We start from the raw sequence: 19,702 nt of genomic DNA on the forward strand, positions 1-19,702 counted from the left end.
ATTTCTCTCTCATATTTTTTCTTGGTCTCACCTATAAAATAAATGGTGAGAGATTACATTTTACCCTCTAAAGTAAAATTCAAATTTTAGAGATTTCAAATTCAAAAATAATAGGATTCAACTTTTCTTAGTATTTATAATATATAGGATTAAATTTTGACCACATATTTATCAGACGGGTCAGGCTTGATTTAGCAAAAGCCCAGATGAGCCCAGTTCTCACGGCAAAGAGTCCCTAAATAAAGTACATTAATAAATAACCAATTTGAATTGGTCGATTGGTCAATTTACTCATGAGCTGAATTGATTATATATATATAATATTAAAAGTTAGATAAAATGCATATAGTATATGCGTATTAATAATTATATATTACTATTATATTTATATAATAGTAATATATAATTTTATATATATATTAATGTTCTTAATTATTTAAAATTTTATAGTCATTTTTTATATATAATTTTAATGTAAAACATAATAAAAAATTTATAATTTATAGATAGAAAATATATTAAACTCGATTGTTAAGATAATATTTACAACATTGATTACTCGATGGTTAAACTCGAATCCAGAACTACTAATTATAATTTCTTTTGATAAATGCACGAGAGTGCGATTTGAATAAATTCAACGAAAAGATTATCTATAACTTGATGATTGTAGCCTTGTAGGGGACGAAATTAGCACCACATTATATAGAATTAATTCCACTATACATATAATATTTTCCTTAATCTAAATGGTTGATCTATCCTTTCAAGATGAAAAATACATGAGCACAAGATAATATATAAACCTTAAAGTCTAGATAGATTGAGAGGGGAAAATCTCAATAGGTCTCAGTTTCGTCAAAATCTTGAGAGAAAGGAAAACCAGTTGAATGATAGATAATAATATATAGAAGCTAAGTGAATGAATCAATCAGGATTCTTACTGTTAGCACATATCAACAAAGAGAATCCATTGTCACTTGTCTGGAAATCCTTCTCTTCCAACAACCACAACCTACTGTCCAATCCACTCCTCGTACGGAACATGAAAACAGCAGAGCCTCTGTTGTTTTGATCGAAGAAAAGCCAATCATGAATGTCCCACATCATATCCACAACTAAACCGTCCACGAAAACCGTGTGGTTCCCGCGAAAGTTCCACTTCAGCTTCTTCACCTGCAAAATTCTCTTCTCGTCCATATGCACACACAATACTACTTCATCATGTCCGTGTCCCTTGTAACATTCTTCGTCTACCGTACGAAAATTTATCACTATGTCGTGCGAGATTCCCGCATCGGAGAACCTCGTCTTCGTCGAAAACATAGTATTGCCGAAGAACCTCTCGATTCTAGAAACCAACGAGAAGCTTCCATAGCCACCATTTGCCTCGGCGTTCTTGTTGTCACCGAGGTGCAGGCAGGGTTCTGCGTTAACCAAAACATCAACGTAGAACCCGCCAATAGGCTCTGGCCCTTGATCGCTGCTGTATTTTGCGGCAGTGACATCCCACGAGACTTGCACGTGAAGGTTCTGAGACTCCAAGGTTTCGTTTCCTTTGCTTTTTCTTAATTGGTGCTCCTTTGGTATGGAGTGGAAAGAAGGATCAGAATTATTGGTAACGGTTATGACGAAGCCTTGGCCTATGAGTTTCTTGGTCCAAGTTATTGATATCAAGAGCAGTTGTGGTTTTTGCGTTGAATTAAAGTTGACTTTGTAAACTGAAGTAACATAGTATTTGGTGGAAGAAAGGGTTATCTTTGGACAGAGATAGGCTTCGCTTGAAGGCTTTGAAGAACAATACGAATCGGACACTCTAATCGCATGTTCATTGTAACATGATGCTAACCCTCTCATTATTAATATTAAAAGAATAATAATTAACCCCAATTTTATTAAAAAATAAAAAGATATGGATCAACGGTTACTTACTCTTGTGTTTGCACAAGACGGAAGAAAGAATTAGCTAGCAACTAGAAAGAGATAGAGAGAGAGAGATTGAAGGTGACAAAAGACAGGGCAACTTCCGCTTCTGGAGTTTTCCATGTGTTAAACGTCCTTTCTGTTATCTTTAGCGTAGCCTGTTGAGAGAAACATAAGTGGAAAGAGTAAAGACAAAGACTAATACAGAGAAAATGAAAACCATGTTCCTTGGCTCCTCCATTGAATGGCACCACAATTAAATCCAAGCATTAAAATTAATTAATATTTTACTTTATTATGATATTGAAAAGTCATGTGATGATTCAATCCTAAACCGATTACGTTTCTTTTTATTGCTATTAATCCCTGCTTTGACCTTATCTACTTACAATATTCCTACAGTAATAATACTCGATGCTTTCAAATAATTTCCTATTTAAAATTCAATTTGGTCTAAAATAACTTTTATTTATAAAATTACATAAGATTAAATTCTTTTTCATTAATAGCTCTATTAGATGACAGAGAAGAAAGAGCAAATAATAAATATGCTTTACAAAAAGGAAATGAAATTACAATAATAGAATAATTAATAAGGATAAATTGAGACCATTTATCTAAAATTAAGATTACGATGCTATTAATTATCTTTACTTCTATGTAAAACTATTGGGTAATAATAAATATTATTTGGTAAAATTTGAAATGGACCAATTAAATATGTATGACTGTAGTCAAAGTGAGTCAATCTATCGGCATAAGTATTTGCTTTTTGAAACTGATAATGAATACTCCAGTTAGTAAATCTGCGGCATCTGTTTCTGATAGCCAAGACTGAAGATCAAGTAGCATGTAAGACAAAACTTCATCATAACAACAAAATCAGCTTCAATAATTAGATGAAAACAACCAATATTCAGAGTTAGATCTAAGCTTAGCAAAATTCTCTAATGCTCTTCTATCGTCACTGTTCCGCAATCCAAATTAGCACTAAAGCAAGCTAGAAATCTTCTATCAGAGTCCCTTAGGATCCCACCACAAGCTGCTTTTCCTCCATCTAACATGGAGCCATCTGAGTTGAGCTTAATAAAAGGGTGATCTGGTGGCTTTCATCTGATCTGTCTTTCTATGAAGTTGCCAAACTTCTTCCTACGCCGAGCTAGCTCGGACTGCACCAAAGAATAGTCCTTTGCTAAGTGAAAGGACAAAGACTGAATGCTATTCTCTGCTACGGCCTCATCGCTATCAAAGACCACCTTATTCTGACGATGCTAGAGAGCATTTATTGTGCACACCAAAAGGAGGGGCCAGTGAACCCTTTAGAAGAGGGATTGGAATGATAAGTTCTCCAACAACCAAGGGAGGAAGGGGTATTGAAAAAATTACCAATTCGCAATCGGGCATCAATTCTCATCCATGTTTGTCGCACAACTCTGCAGTCTCGGATCACATGGACCATCAATTCGGTTGCCTCACCACAAATTACACGGGACCCATCTTGGGCTATATGTCTTTCGACTATAATCTCATTAGTTAATAGGACCTCATTTGCAACAAGCCAACAAAAAGTACGCAACCTTTCGGGAGTTTCAGGCTTCCAGATCTTTCAAAAAAGCTTAGCCTTAGAGTTATCCGAAGTACTTAAGTAGAGGGAGCAAGCTGACTTGATAGTAAACGTACCATCTGATATCAACAGTTAGGTTAATATATCCTCTCCCATCGCTGGTTTAGGTGTTTTCATTGAACTAAAAACTAATCCAGTCTTCGCCTAGAACCACTGCAATTCGACTGAGTTCCCACCTCTCGTCTGACACATAGTCACACAATTGTTTCTCCAACATATCAGAAAACACCTCGGGCTAAGCAAAATCCAACATGTGGTGTGCCCCTGGCATCCAATGATCTCTCCAGAAATTAACACTTTCTTCGGAACCAAGTCTCCAAACAAAACTATTTGCAAACTTCTTCCAAACTTGAAAGATACCTTTCCAAGTATTAGATAAAGATAAATGTTTTGTGATAAGTGGTAGGGAGTCATCTCCACATCCATACTTGCTGCAGATTATCTTTACCCATAACGCATCCTTATTATGGAATAGTTTCCAATCCAGCTTCATAAGATTCGCATTGTTCAACACCCTAGCTGGTTTGAAGCCCAAATTGCCCAGGCTTTTGGGGAGGCAAACTTTCTCCCATCTCATGTGGTAAGGTTTCCTCCCTGAGCTAGCACTTCCTCATAAGAAGTTCCTGCAAATTTTATCAATACTATCAAAAACACTCAAAGGAAGTTTCATGGTCTGTATGTGATGGGTAGAATTTATGCCAATCTTGAATTCCTCTTGATAAAAGAATTACTTCACTACAAACATAGTTTAGACCAACAACAGATTCTCAATCAAAGTTTAATTTTATTTTTCACAATGTAAACTAATAAAAATACCGAGAGTATTAGATCTCGGGTCGTCTCTCAAAAGAATTGCAGTGAGGTATGCGTGTTATCGGTTATGAGGTTCAAGGGGGTTTGCATATGAGAAGACAAGAATTTAAATGGCAATAAAATAAAGCAAACAACTAAAGAGAACAAATACTAAAGAGGCATTCATGGCAAGGATTGAAAATCAAGGTTTTCTATCCTAGTCGTTAATCTTAACACAGTAATTAACATGAGTCAAGCCTATTATGTTATCTCCACATCGGAAGAAAGTCAAATATGCCTAGTTAACCCCAATCCATAAGTAATGTTAATGGAAATAATATTAACTAACAACTATAGATCACTAACATAAGTTGAGAATTAATGACTCAAGATTACCGAACTTCTCTTTCCAAGCTAAGAATGCTCAACTACTCTAATAAATTGTAATAATAATAAAATCTAAGACTATCAAATGCAAGATAACAATAATAAAAACTCAATTAAGCAACAATAAACATGAAAACATGAAAACATAAAATTACATTAAATGAAATGGAAATTAACAAGAGTTCATCAACATAAAAAGTAACAAAAAAGAGAAATTAACAAAGGAAACTAAGAGACTAAAGACAATTGAACATGAAAATGTAAATGAAAACTACACTAAAACAAGTATGAAAAGGTCAAATTAAAGAGAAACTTAAACTAAGAACCCTAATTCTAGAGATAAGAGGGAGCTTCTCTCTCTAGAAAAATACCCTAAAACATGTTTCTAACCTAATCTAATTGTTCCTTCCTTATTCCTTCTTGAATTTGGCTTCAAATACTTCAGAAATGTGTTGAATTTGTGATGCAGGTGGAAACTGTCTCTCAACAAATTTCCTTCGGCAAGTGTACCGAATTTGTTGTCAAGTAAAAACTCACAATAGAGTGAGGTCGAATCCCACAGGGATTGATTGATCAAACAACTTTAATTAGAAGAATGTTCTAGTTGAGCGAATTCAAAATTTGGGTTGAGATTTGCAGAAAATAAAATGACGGGAATGTAAATAACAGAAAAAGTAAATGCTAGAATTAAAGGGATGAAAGTAAATGACTGAAAGTAAATTGCAGAATTGTAAATGGGAATGGGGTGTTTGCTCATGAAAGTAAACGCAGAAATTAAAGAGAATGTGTGAGATCAGAATTGGGGAGTTCATTGGGCGCTGGAGATGTTGCAATTCTCCGGATCAAGTTCATTTTCATCTCTTCCTCAATCAATGCACTCATTGATCTCCTTGGCAATCTTAATTGATTGAATTACAATTTCTTGCAATTCAATCTCTCAAATCTTGATCAATAGCCAATTCCTTGGTCAATTGCTCATGAGAAGAGATGAAGTGTGGTCACTGATTATACCACATGCATTTCCCAAATCAAGTATTGAGAAGATTATAGTCACATATCCATCCAAACCGATGAAAATTAGTATTGATCCATCAACTTACAACAGAGCTCCATAACCCAATGAAAGGGGTTTAGTTGTTCATAGCTCTAAAAAATGAAAACAAAAATGGAGAATATATCATGGAACTAGAAGAGCAAAGTAAAATACAAAGAGTAGTGCTCTTTTCCCCACTTCCAGAACTCCCTAAATAATTCAAAGCTACTCCTATATATACTACTCTTCTCAGCTTCTAGTTGGCTCTTCAAGTCTTGGGCCTTTGGATCTTGAGTTTGAAGCAGTTCTCTTCTTCATTTGGGCTTGGTTTTACTTGTACAGAGAAAGTGTGAAGTGGGTAGAGACTTTAGCTCAGGACGTTAGGGGTGTTAACGTTTTAGTGAAAGTATGAGTTCAAGAACGTTAGTGACACTCAACATTGTCACTAACGTTCCAATGTGCCCCTATGTCTCACGTTAGAGTCCACGTTAACTAGGTTAACGTGGCTTCTAACATGGCCATTCTTAGCCATCCCCAACGTTAGTGACAATGTTGAGTGTCACTAACGTTGGCTCATCTTTCACTCACCAACGTTAGCTTTCCACGTTAACTTACGTTAACTAAGTTAATGTGGAAGTTAACGTGGCTCCTTGGGGTTTTGTGGTTGCTTCCAACGTTAGTGATAATGTTGGGTATCACTAACGTTGTCGACCACCCTTGCCTCTTACATTAGCTCCCACGTTAACCAAGTTAACGTGGGAGTTAACGTGTTACATTGCACCTTAGGCCAATGTTAGTGACAATGTTGAGTGTCACTAACGTTGGCTCCCTTCCCCCTTTTAACGTTAGAGGCCACGTTAACTAAGTTAACGTGGACTCTAACGTGGCCACTTATGATCATTGGCCAACGTTAGTGATAATGTTAAGTGTCACTAACGTTGGCTCAAAGTCCCTTCTTCACGTTAGAGTTCACGTTAACTTAGTTAACGTGACTCTTAACGTGGGCAATGATGGCTTCGAGAGCGTTATTGGCAATCACTTTTCTCATTAACTTTGCACTTATTTCCTAAAGAAATGCATGAAACTACCTTAAAAAGAGTAAAGAAAATGTCAGTGAAACTGGCCAAGATGCCCTGGCATCAATTTGGCCCTGGATGAGCTCAGAAATCACCCACAGTGTGTTCCTTTAAGTTGGTCACGTTACAAGTGTCACACGTACGCGTGGGTCACGTGTACACGGAACTGGGCAGATTACGAAAACGTCATTTCTTCACGAATTCTCCATTTTTGCATGCTTTTTCTTCATTTCTTCAACCTAATCTTTGCCTTATAAACCTGAAATTACTTAACAAACACATCAAGGCATCAAATGGAATTCAAAGAAATTAAATTTAGCAATTTAAGAGCCTAAAAAGCATGTTTTTAATCTTAAGCACAATTTAGGAGAAATTCACAAAACTATGCTATTTCATTGAATAAATGTGGGATAAGTTGATAAAGTTCACTAAATTCAACACAAGATAAACCTTAAAATTGAGTTTTATCAACCTCCCCACAATTAAACCAAGCATGTCCTCATGCTAAACCAAGAAAGACAAGAAAGGGGTATCAACATTTATTCAATATGAACTATCTAAATGTAACATATATGCATGCATTTAACTACTTGGTCAAAATAAATCAATTCCCAAGAAAGCATGTATAAACATAAGGGCTAAAGCAATCACAATCAAATCAAATCTACAATTGAATTGAGTTATTGAAAAGAATTTACAAACTTGCAAGATAAGAGATGATCATAGGTGAAAACATGTAATTGAGCAATTGAACCCCTCACCGGATGTGTATACGCTCTAATCGCTCAAGTGTTTATGGTTGATCCACTCAATTCCCCTCTAATCATGCTTTCTAAGATTTGTTTTTCATCTAACAATCAGCAATTATTCAATGTATGTATACAAATATCACGAGGACTTATCTATAGGTTGTAATGGGATTTGGGTAATGTAAGGATATATATGGCTAAGTGAGCTTGAAATTTACATCTTTGATTAATCTAAACTCTCACCAAACACATATAACAACTTGTGTAATTCTAACACAATACCTAGCTACCCATAATCTCACTTTTTCACCTACTCGTGCATTCTTTTCAATTACAACACATATGCAGTTATTATTATACTCTTCTTTGGCGTATTTTGTCCCCTTTTATTGCTTTTATTTTTCTCTTTTTTTCCCTTTTTTATTTTTATATTATTATTTTTTTCAATAACATAATATATACAAAAAGATTAATGCATATAGTCCAACATTCAATGCATGAGTATTTACCCAACTTCTAAGAATTTTTTTTAAATGAAAACTAAAAAATATACTTTATCTCAACCAATGTTCCCAAACTTCCCAAAATCAAATGATACACACTCTCACTAGTCTAAACTAATCAAAAATCCAAATTAAGGACATTTATTGTTTTTCACTTAGGGGTAGTAATGTGCTAAAATTAAGAACAAAAGGGGATTAATGGTGCACGAAATTGTGATACACAATGGCGCCAACAACTTGGTACGCACAATTGTAATCTCCACTCCTTTTCACAACTTCGCACAACTAACCAGCAAGTGCACTGGGTCGTCCAAGTAATAAACCTTACGTGAGTAAGGGGTCGATCCCACGGAGATTGTCGGCTTGAAGCAAGCTATGATCACCTTGTAAATCTCAGTCAGGCAGATTAAAATGGTTATGGAGTTTTAATAATTAAAATATAAGTAAAACATAAAATAAAGATAGAGATACTTATGTAATTCATTGGTGAGAATTTCAGATAAGCGTATGGAGATGCGTTGTTCCTTTTGAATATCTGCTTTCCTATTTCCTTCATCCAATCCTTCATACTCCTTTCTATGGCAAGCTGTATGTTGGGTGTCACCGTTGTCAATGGCTGCTTCCCGTCCTCTCAGTGAAAATGGTCCTTTACAGTTTCTGTATGGCTAATCAACTGTCGGATGGCTCGTCTCGGATGAAAAATACCATGCATAGACATCGTATGGCTAATCAGCTGTTGGTTCTCGATCGTGTAGGAATAGGATTTACTACCCTTTTGTGTCTGTCACCACGCCCTACAATCACGAGTTTGAAGCTCGTCACAGTCATCCCATCCCAGATCCTACTCGGAATACCACAGACAAGGTTTAGACTTTCTAGATATCAAGAATGCTGCCAATGAATTCTAGCTTATACCACGGAGACTCGAATCTCAGATTCAGATGCCCCATTATCAGAGGAGAGTCGATGTGAATCGTTGATTAGAAATCCAAGAGATATACATTCAAGCTTGTCTTCATGTAGAACGGAAGTGGTTGTCAATCATGCGTTCATAAGTGAGAATGGTGATGAGTGTCACATAATCATCACATTCATTATGTTCTTGTGTGCGAATGGATATCTTAGAATAAGAATAAGTATGAATTGAATAGAAGAACAATAGTACTTTGCATTAATACTCGAGAAATAGTAGAGCTCTATACCTTAATCTATGGTATGTAGAAACTCCACCGTTGAAAATACATAAGTGATGAAGGTCTAGGCATGGCCGAATGGCCAGCCCCCATAAAAGTCTAAGATAGAATAAAACTGATCAAAGATCTGGTCAAATACATCTAATACACTAGTAAAAAGTTCTATTTATACTAAACTAGTTACTAGGCTTACAGAAATAGGTAAATGATGCATAAATCCTCTTCCGGGCCCACTTGGTGTGTGCTTGGGCTGAGCATTGAAGCTTTCACATGTAGAGATCTTTCCTGTAGTTAAACACCAGTTTGTAACTTGTTTCTGGCGTTTAACTCTGCTTTGCAACTTGTTTCTGGCGTTTAACGCCAGAATAGGGCAGAAAGCTGGCGTTAAACGCCAGTTTGTGTCCTCTAAACGCGGGCAAAGTATGGACTATTATATATTGCTGGAAAGCCCTGGATGTCGACTTTCCAATGCAGTTGAGAGCGCACCATTTGGACCTCTATAGCTCCAAAAATTAGATTTCGAGTGTAGAGAGGTCAGAATCCAACAGCATCTGCAGTCCTTTGTCAGCCTCTGAATCAGATTTTTGCTCAGGTCACTCAATTTTAGCCAGAAAATACCTGAAATCATAGAAAAACACACAAACTCATAGTAAAGTCCAAAATGTGAATTTTTCTTAAAAACTACTAAAAATATACTAAAAACTAACTAAATCATACTAAGAATTATGTAAAAACAATGCCAAAAAGCGTATAAATTATCTGCTCATCAATTAACATAGGCTTAAAATTGGCTAACAATGGTAAATAAAAGGTAAGGCTATTTGGATAAGTGAGTTAAAGAAATAAAGTCCCCAATCATATAAATACATTTATACATAAAATAATGGACTTAAAGAATCAAACAAATCAAAGATTGCAATCATAGAAAGAGAATAGCACACGAGAAGGAAAATAATAGTTATATGATGCAACCATATAATTAGGCTAAAAAACTCAAAAACCTTATGTGTTCTTAGCTCAAAAACATGTTCCACAATATATAATTCAAGCAAGTTCAATGAAAATTGGGGTGCCCTATAGATAAATTTCTTGAAAATTTTCATTATTTTGATTAAGTTTATTATATATATGTATACCAAGACAATGTAACTAAGAATTCTAAAAGACCTAGTGATAGAAGAAGAAGAAAAAAATGAAATGTGAAAGTGTTAGGATTAGGATTTTTCACCCAAAAATGGCCGATTGGTCGGACGACCTCCCCACACTTGAAAGTGTAACAACCCCATTTTTCGAGTACGCGAGATCTTTTCTGAAGGCACGGATTTCACCGAAAGATCAGAAAAGGGAACACCTCTGATGTATCATCAAGCATCTCAATATTCATTTTCATTATGTTATATTTAAGCTAGAACCTCTTTTGGGGCAAGCTTGATAATGCAAATCACGAAGAACCGAGTTTTTGAACCGTATCAGTTGGGAGTTTTGATTCTGATTTTCGTAAGTAGTCTCAATTAGACAAACCGGACTTGATTCATGAGAGAAGAGAGATAATAGTATAATATTATCATTATATTAGTATTAGAAGCTACTTGAATGATATTATAAAGTTACCTGGTCTATTTTAGTTGAAAACAAAAAATCGGTTTAACCGGGTTCACAATTTACTGGTTCAGCTTAGCACCAGCACTCTCTGATGACTTCAGCAATTCTAAGGCCTTATCATATATATTCTATTCTCATAATAAATATGTTACTAGTGTCATTTATGCTAGTAGCTCAGAAAAGAATTTTTAGAGATATTTTTACAAGTGTTCTGATACATCTAGTTTTAGTAGTTATACACCTAAGATATTTTAATATTATTTTAATCCACCTCTAAGCCAACCAATCACAACTCACCTTACACCCCCAAGACCTCCAATGCTGTCTCATTTCTTCATTTTGGCCGAAAATAACAAGAGAGAAAAGAGAGAAACTTTCATGAACACTTAATGTTCAAAGCTTGATTTCTTTTGAACTAAAACTCAAATCAAAACTCCGATTACACCAAAATGATCCTCTCTTCTTCCTCTACATAACCATATAACATATCAAAGCTAAAAATAAGGTGAGATGGCTGTCTCCCTCCTTCTTCAATTCGGTTTTCAAGGAAACATGCTTAAACATGTGTTTTCTTGATGTTCTTCCTTAGATATCTTTCTTAGCTTGACTTGTGAGCCAAGAATCTTCAATTCCCATTTTTCTTAAGGTGAGGAATCCCTTACTAACATGTTGATTAAGGTTTGGTCAGTGGAGGTTTTATGGATTCAAAGTTGTTCTTGATGTATTTTAGGAGGAAAAAGTGCTTTAAGAACACTTCAAGGAGTAACCAAATTTGGAGCGGAAAATCAAGGTAGGGTTTGATGAATTTAATCTTGATTTATTGTGTTTGAGTTGTGTAATTTTGATATGGTTTGAATATGCTTGAAATTGATGATTTATATGAGTGATTCTTGTTGAAAATTTGATGAAAATTTGATGAAATTTGATGAAATTCAAGCTATGAATTTGTGTTCTTGAGTGTAGCTAGAAACTGAAACCCTAGGTCCTAAATTGGGGTTCAATTTTTGTTAAAATCATGTGGAAAAGATGGGGTTTTAGTGGCTGGGAATTTATTATGAATTATGATAAAAGTCGGTTGCTGAAAAGACTAAAAAAATAGGTGAAAATAGAGAAAGAATCCGAAGAATTTGTGAAGAACACAAAGAACACTTTGAGTGTGATGAAGAACATTGAAGAACACCTTTATTAATTTTTGAAAGTTAGGGTGGTTAAAGTAGAAATATTAAAAGTTACGAGAGGTAAAAAGTAAATTTTAAAGGTTAAAAGTTAAAGTGGGGTAATTTTCAAAAATTTAATAATAAAATAATAAATAACAATAAAATATTAAATAATAATATTTAATTAAAAATAAAATTTTAATAAAAATAATAAGAGTGGTAATAACATGATAGTGAGGCAAAGATAAAGGAAAGATAAAAAGTTAAAGAATAAATGAAAATCGAAGAAAAAGTCAGTAAGGTTTTAATGACAGAATCAAATAGAGATTAGCAAACGAACTAGGAGCAACATAGTTAGTTCTTGAGTTGCACCGAAGGTTAGGTATTATATGAAAGGTTAAACTATTTCAATATAGACATAATGAACCTATACTTGGGACAGGTTAACTATTCATACCAAATTTTACATAAGCTTTAAATACATACATTAAACAGAGAAATCAGAGTAGAGTAGAAAAACACAGAGAATAGAGTAACCAGAGCAGAGTAAAGAGTGACAGAGAAAAGAGAAACCATAACAGAGTAAAGAGAAACAAAGAGAAGAGAGTAATCAGAGCAGAGTAAAGAGACTAAGAGAAAAGAGTAGTATGATAAAAAAGCAGAGGACCTATTGAAGGTCATTTGTTGGTTGAGACAACCCAAGAGATGTTTGCTTATTCATTTGTTGTATTAAGGCAACTCTAGAATTATTTGTATGTTCATCTGCTGCATTGAGGCAGTCAGATAAATAGTAGTACGACCACAGAACATTTTCCAGTGCTACACAGCTATTGAGAGCTGTACCTGCAACTGATAACCTGGGATCACTTGCAGAGGATATTAATTCATACACGGGTAGAATGTTGCACCTGTAAGGCAAGGATTGCTTACAGAGGATATGATTTCATACACGGCTAGAATGCCGCCACCTGTAAGGCAGAGTCTGCCTACAGAGGATATCACGCATACGTCGGTTAGTGAGAACTGTACCTATGCTGATTGGAAAACCATACCCGTTTCAGCTGCTTCGGGTTACGTCGGGAGCGGGTAGGAACCGACAAATAAGCTCATTACCTGCACTAGGGCTAGACATGCATCATACTTGGTTGTGCATTTCCTCTGTTATGATTGTTGTATGAATGTATGCTTTCTTTGTTTGTATTCTATTATCTGTGTTTGTGTTTTATTTTCTTGTATTCTTCTGTTTGTGTTCTACTTTTTGTTTTTCTACTTATTCTATTTATCTCTATCTCCTATTTACTACTTCTCTATATTTCTGCTATTTGTCTGCTAAACAACACAGAATTAATGAACTTAACTAATAACCCCAACCCTACTAAGAACTCCCCAGTTCTTACCCCTTCTATCTCCCTTCCCCCTTCAGATGAAAGCAGGAGTACCCTTTCGTAATCTACTGATGACTGTTTTGCAAAGAGAATTTCGCTCTAGGTAGTCTTCTGAGTCTAGGGTGAGCGAAACCAGCTAACATTTGCATCCCGTTTGTATGCGCACTTTAGCCTAAATCCTGTGTACGAGACTCCTGTTATGTGGCTACTTGATGGAGTACCAGTGGGACGTCATATGGCAATGTATGATCGTGCAAAGGAGTAGTATATGACCTTTTACCTTTTTGATGACATTCGACCTGACTCGAGTTTTGAAGACCTAGAATGTATTACCTAGCTATATCTAGGGGTGTTCTAACTAAAAGTCTGTACTCTAATAAAGGCTGGATCACTAAATGTTGTCCACTAATTGTGATGTATTTATGTGTGATTTTTATAACTGCTTTACCTATTATCAGTTGTGAATTGATTATGAATGATTCTGTCTATTAATCCAAATGTTTTCAAAAAAAAAGTACCTCGCAAATTAACTACGCTTTTAACAACGAATCAGGCTCATATGATAAATAATAGATAATAATTAGGAAGACAAATTGGTAGCACTCAGTTTTCAGTATGATCTAGATATATTGAAAATTGGGTCGTTACAAAAAGTTTGCACCGTCCTCAGTGCATTCAAAGATGAGCAAGAGGGTACGACGACTACGCGGATTGCCACCTTCAACTGGTAGATCAACTGGCTACTACATGTTCTTTCTTCTACTTCCCTTTTTGCTTATGGTGAATCATCCTGCAAGATAGAAAACAGGATAGTAAGACAAGTAGAAGGAAAAGCAAGGAAGCTGATGAGCGGATATTTTATACACTTTTTGGTATCATTTTCTTAGTGATTTTAGTATATTTTGTTAAGTTTTATTGTGTTTTAGTAGGTTTTAGTGCAAAATTCTTTATTTGAATGCTACTTTGAGTTTTTGTATTTTCCTTATGATTTTAGGTGATTTTTGGGTGAAAATGGCAAGTTTTGACAAAGTTTGATTCAGAGGCAAAGAAAGGACAACAGATGTTGTCAAATCCTTACCTCCATGCATTCAAACGAGCATTTCCGGAGGTACAAAAGTCCAATTGATTCATCCTCAACGGAGTTGGAAAGCTAACTTCAAGAAGTTTTCAGCAATATATAATAGTCTATACTTTTCTTTAGGAAGGACTGCCAAAGATGGGCGTTGAACGCCCAACTTACCCCCTTTCTAGCGTTCAACGCCCCAGAAGGACCTAAGCCAGTGTTGAACGCCCAAGACTGGCATTCAACGCCACCAAGGGAGCATCAACGCAGCATGGATAAATGCCCGCTCCTCCAAGTTGGATGCCAAGCTCAACTCAATCGCTCACCAAATGGGCCCAGAATAGGATTTTCGCACCTTTAGCTTAGTCTATTTCATTTTTTTAATTTTTAATTATTATTATCATCTTTTTTTTAGTCTAGTGATTAGTATAAATAGAAGAAAAATCACCTTTGTTAGGGACTTTTGATCTTTAGCTTCTCAAAACTTATCTTTTCTGTAAATTATGAGCGGCTAAACCTCCTAGGTTAAGGATAGGAGCTCTGCTCATTCGTATGGATTAATATTATTACTTTTTTACTTTAATATATGCTTAATTCCATTCTGTGGTGTATTTTCATTCTTTATCTTTATGAATATGGAGTGGAACAACAGTATGACTCCTTATTATACATGAGTTCTTTACAAGTCCTGACCCAGATAGTATTAAGCTACAGTTTGAGAGTACATCACAGGTTCAAACAAGTTACTTAGGCTAATTGGGATATGTGGCATGAAATCTCGTTAGTCAGGGGTAATTGAGGTTCCTGTGGCTCTAGGGCTAGAATCATAGAGCTTCATTCTCTGATTCGGAAGATCTGACCTTGTCCGTGGCATTTTGAGTAGGATCATCAGTGATTGAATTGCGTGAGATTCACCCTCTACCAAATTGACTGACCTGTTTGGGTATTTGGTTTGGATCCAAGGAGATTAATTACTATGACCCATGGCTTAATCACTTACAGCCGTGCCATTGAATGAATCACTCATTGTTAAAGTAGCGAATAAATTATAGAAGCATAGAAGCACTTAAGTAAATAATCAAGCAATTGTGAAATGGATATTGAATGGTGTAAAACCCGCGAGATTAGTAAATAATTAGCGAATAAATTATTTATTAATAAGGAGATTTAGAAAATGAAATTTTGTAGTTTAATGTGATAGAGTTAAATAAAACAAGAATTTTGACACCAACTTTAAAGAATTTGGCCCAAGAGACCAATCCAACCCATCAAATTAAAAAAAAGCTTAGCCTTCCTCCTCTTCCCCAAATGAGAAACACGCTGATGCATGTCCAAGGATAGAAGAGAGCTTCCAAAGAATACAAACCCTCGCTCAATAATTCAAACCACCATAACTTCTTGCTCCGAGCTCCGATTGCCGCACCGTTTGCGGCCACGCGTCTAGCGCGTCAAGCACTACAATTCTATTGGAAGAATTTCTCGAAATTATGTAAGTAGTGTTGAGTTTTTGCCCCTTTAATGTATTAGGATCTGATTAGCTTGAGGAAAATATTCACTCTTGCTTATACGATACTTGGGTAAGGTGAGGATACTAGAACTCTAGTCAATTCCTTGCATTTGTGTATTAGGTATTGAATTTGAGTGTATATGTGTTGTATATATGTATTAGCTGTGTATATGTATATGTTGGAGCTTGAATTGTAAGCTTTGGAGCTTGGCGGAGGTTGAGTGCTTTTGTTTGAGAGACTTTGGATCTTGGATCACTGTGTTTGGCTTGGTGGGTTATCTCAGGAAATACGTCAAAATTGGCCAAGGTATGGTTTCGGTTCCTCTTATCTAAAATATAATGTATTGTAAAAACATAGGCTAGTGTCCCTAAGATAGGAAATGAAGTATGTGGTTAGTGAATTGTGGAGGTTGAGATGGAAGCTTATATGTGTAATGTGTGTAATTTGATATAAATGTGATCCTTTGATGATGATTGATAAGATGGTAATACTAATATGTCTAAATGATGGTTGTTGGTATGATTGTGAAGTTTATGCAAGGAAATATTGTGAAAGTGAGGTGACCAAGGTGGGTAATGGAAGGATGTGGTATTGTGTTAGAGTGTTATGGTATGTTTTGGTGCTAATTGTATATGTAGAATGTCGAGATTTGTATTTGGTTTTAATGAAAATGGAGGTTGAGGGTTTTTATGTAAAATTGGTTTTTGGCCAAACTTTGGCAAGTTATAAATTGGTTTTTGTGTAAAACAGTTTCAAACATGTTTTAAATGAAAGTTGGGTTCCTGAAGTTTATGCTGTTCCAAGAACGGAGGAAAAATGATTTAAAATGGAAAAGTTATGCATGTTGGAAGTTTAGGGTCCTAATTGGAAATTCTGTAGCTTCTTCAGACTTAGTTAAAAATTTTCACGAAACGTACGCCCACGCGTGCACGTGGCTGACGCGTATGCATCACCCATAATTTTTCCTTCTCACGCGTGGGCTTGGCCGATGCACACACATCGTTGTATTGCTGCTGTTGCATGGTACAGAAACCAGAGAGTTGTGATGGTTCCATACAGGTTTTGTGCGCGAAGCATAAAATGTCTCTACATGTATGCGTGTCTGACGCACAGGCATCACTTTCCCTTCTCTACTTTTCATGCGTGCACTTGGACGACGCATACGCGTGACCTTTCAGAAATGCACTCCCGCGCATACACGTGGCCCACGCATAGATGTGACTCTTTTTTTAGCAAATATGATTTTTGTGTTTTTAAAACCGAATTTCAAACTTCTAAACCTCCATTTTCATCCTTTAAGTCCTAGATATTAATTGTATTCCTAGTAGTGAGAAGAAACTAGGAAATGTGGTAGCTTGTGGATGAAGTATAGAGAGAATTAACAATGAGTGATAAGTAATGATGATTGTATGAGTTGTTGGGTATGATGACAGGGCATAGATACCCTCTAATGGTGACAGGACATAAATACCCTCTAATGGTGACAGGGCACGTATACCCTTTAATGATGTTAGTGCACCACAGAGAGACCGTGCCCAGGTTAGCTATCGGATACGTTGGGTTGGTTTGATAACTGACAGATGAGACTCATCAGCCATAGGACAGGCATGCATCATATGCATTTATATGTTTGTTTAGTGTGCTCTATTTGGAATGCCTAATTGATTTTATAATTAATTGCTATTTGTATATCGTATATACTTTTTACCTGTTAATTCCTTGTATGTACTATGTGTGTTTGTATCAACTGTTCATGGTGACAGTTTAGGAGGTTCGGAGGAGCTAGATTAGCAAATATTAGATAGTACGAAGAACCATAGCTAGCTGCCTATATCATCTATGGTTTAGTATGTTTAAAAGCTTTGATTATATGCTAGGAGTTCTAGGATCGCTTTCGTCTTTCCCAGGACATTATACGTTAGATATGCAGGCACTGTTACTATGTTGGGAAACTCTGGTTCTCACCCCATGCATATTTTATAGTTTTCAGATGCAGGACGTGAGGCCCCTCGCTGAGGTATGCTGGAGGCTTCTGATTTAGCGAAGGTCCTCAGCTCTCGGAACTTTATTTTTTTTTGGCTATTTGTACTTAGATAGACACTTATATTCTCCACTGTTTATATATATTTTGTATTAACTCCTCATAGAGGTTAAAATGGAGAAACAGGTTATATAATCCTATCTTTTGGGTTTCATTTTAGGTTGCCCTATGTATATATGTATGTATACTTATGCTCGGACTGGTTATCTTTGTGATCCGAGTCTCTTATTTTGTTATCTCTATTTTGTCACTCTTCTGTATATATGTTTGTATATCCGTATCAACTCATCCTTATCTGCTTCGGTTACGTTATCGCCTTTAGGAGTGCTGCGCTTTTCATTTTACGACTTTGCTTTACATTTTTCTTCAAAGGCTCCAAGTTAAAACTTTTTTTCACTATTTATCATATATATAATTTTACTTTATAAGTCATAATACCTCACCACCTCTGTCTTATGACTTAAGCATGAGGCTCTATGTGGTAGGGCGTTATAAATGGACACTGGTTGACGTGCCAGAGAATTCAATGCAACAAAAAAAATATGGAACTCACACATCAATCAATGATACACTTTGAAGTTTAATTCGCATCACCTAATTGACATAGAAGATAGAACATGGGTGTTATGCAACTTAGAAAAATAGAGATAGAAGTCGAAATCTCTTACATAGCAAGCATGGTCAACAAAGATTAGAAAGCTCAAAAGATGTCACTAGGTAAGCTTATGATCCAAGTTCACAATTTCTTAATCTCAATGCATGAACTAGGTGACGTAAATAAAAATCAATCATAAACAAGCATCACCTAACAAAAAATGCATCAACTACATACAATTGCCTCATCATGGTTAGAGAATTTAAATCACATAGTTGCTAAAACATGTAATTCAAAATATTTAGGCCGCTTTGAAGGCAATTCAAATGCACTTAGTATTCATAAATGTTAAGCATGAAGAACTCAAAACCATGTAATATATTATAACCTCAATAAAGGAATCCAACAATGAATAATTTTAGCATCAAGAAACAGAAAATCAAATTAATAATCCAACGCTTACCACCAAAAATAGAAAATTAAACTGATTAATTAATTAACTAATTAACTAACTATCTAACTAAGGGAGATGCTGGTGGATGGTGATTGATAGTGGTAGATAATGGTTGAATGAGGGAAAGAAAGGAAGAGAAGAGAAAAGAAGAAAAGAAATAGAGAGAAGAGAAGAAAGGAAGAGTGGGTGAAGAAGGGTAGGAGGTCACACATACGCGGGACTTGGGCGACTGGGGACCGATGCGTACCTGTCTGGCACATGTAGGCGTGAGAAGAGAAAGTAAGGGGTGACGTGTACGCATAGGTCACGCGTATGCGTGCGAGAAAATTGTGCTAGACACACAATTCCCACACACTACGTGCACAACTCTCTATTTAGACCATGCGATGGCACAGTCCATGCACGATCCTGGCACGCTTAGATTCTGGTTGTTACGCGTATGCGTGGGCCAAGCGTACGCATGATAGTGCCATGTTTTTAGAAGCATAAAAAAAGAACAAAACTATCCCAACCACTATATATGATGAGTGGATAATTTATACGCTTTTTGGCAGTGTTTTTAGGTAGTTTTTAGTAGGATCTAGCTACTTTTAGGGATTTTTTCAGTTGTTTTTATG

General features: G+C 35.8%; 1 protein-coding gene across 1 annotated transcript; it reads right to left on the minus strand.

Moving 5' to 3' along the window:
• Positions 1-681: 681 nt before the first annotated feature.
• On the minus strand, positions 682-2,120 carry LOC107493756 (uncharacterized). Its single transcript, XM_016114805.3, has one exon. It carries the CDS (start codon positions 1,855-1,857, stop codon positions 928-930), a length of 930 nt encoding a protein of 309 aa, XP_015970291.1. The 5' UTR covers positions 1,858-2,120; the 3' UTR covers positions 682-927.
• Between the last annotated feature and the right edge of the window lie 17,582 nt (positions 2,121-19,702).

This window comes from Arachis duranensis, chromosome 6 (assembly GCF_000817695.3).
Source record: "Arachis duranensis cultivar V14167 chromosome 6, aradu.V14167.gnm2.J7QH, whole genome shotgun sequence".
Taxonomy (NCBI): domain Eukaryota; kingdom Viridiplantae; phylum Streptophyta; class Magnoliopsida; order Fabales; family Fabaceae; genus Arachis; species Arachis duranensis.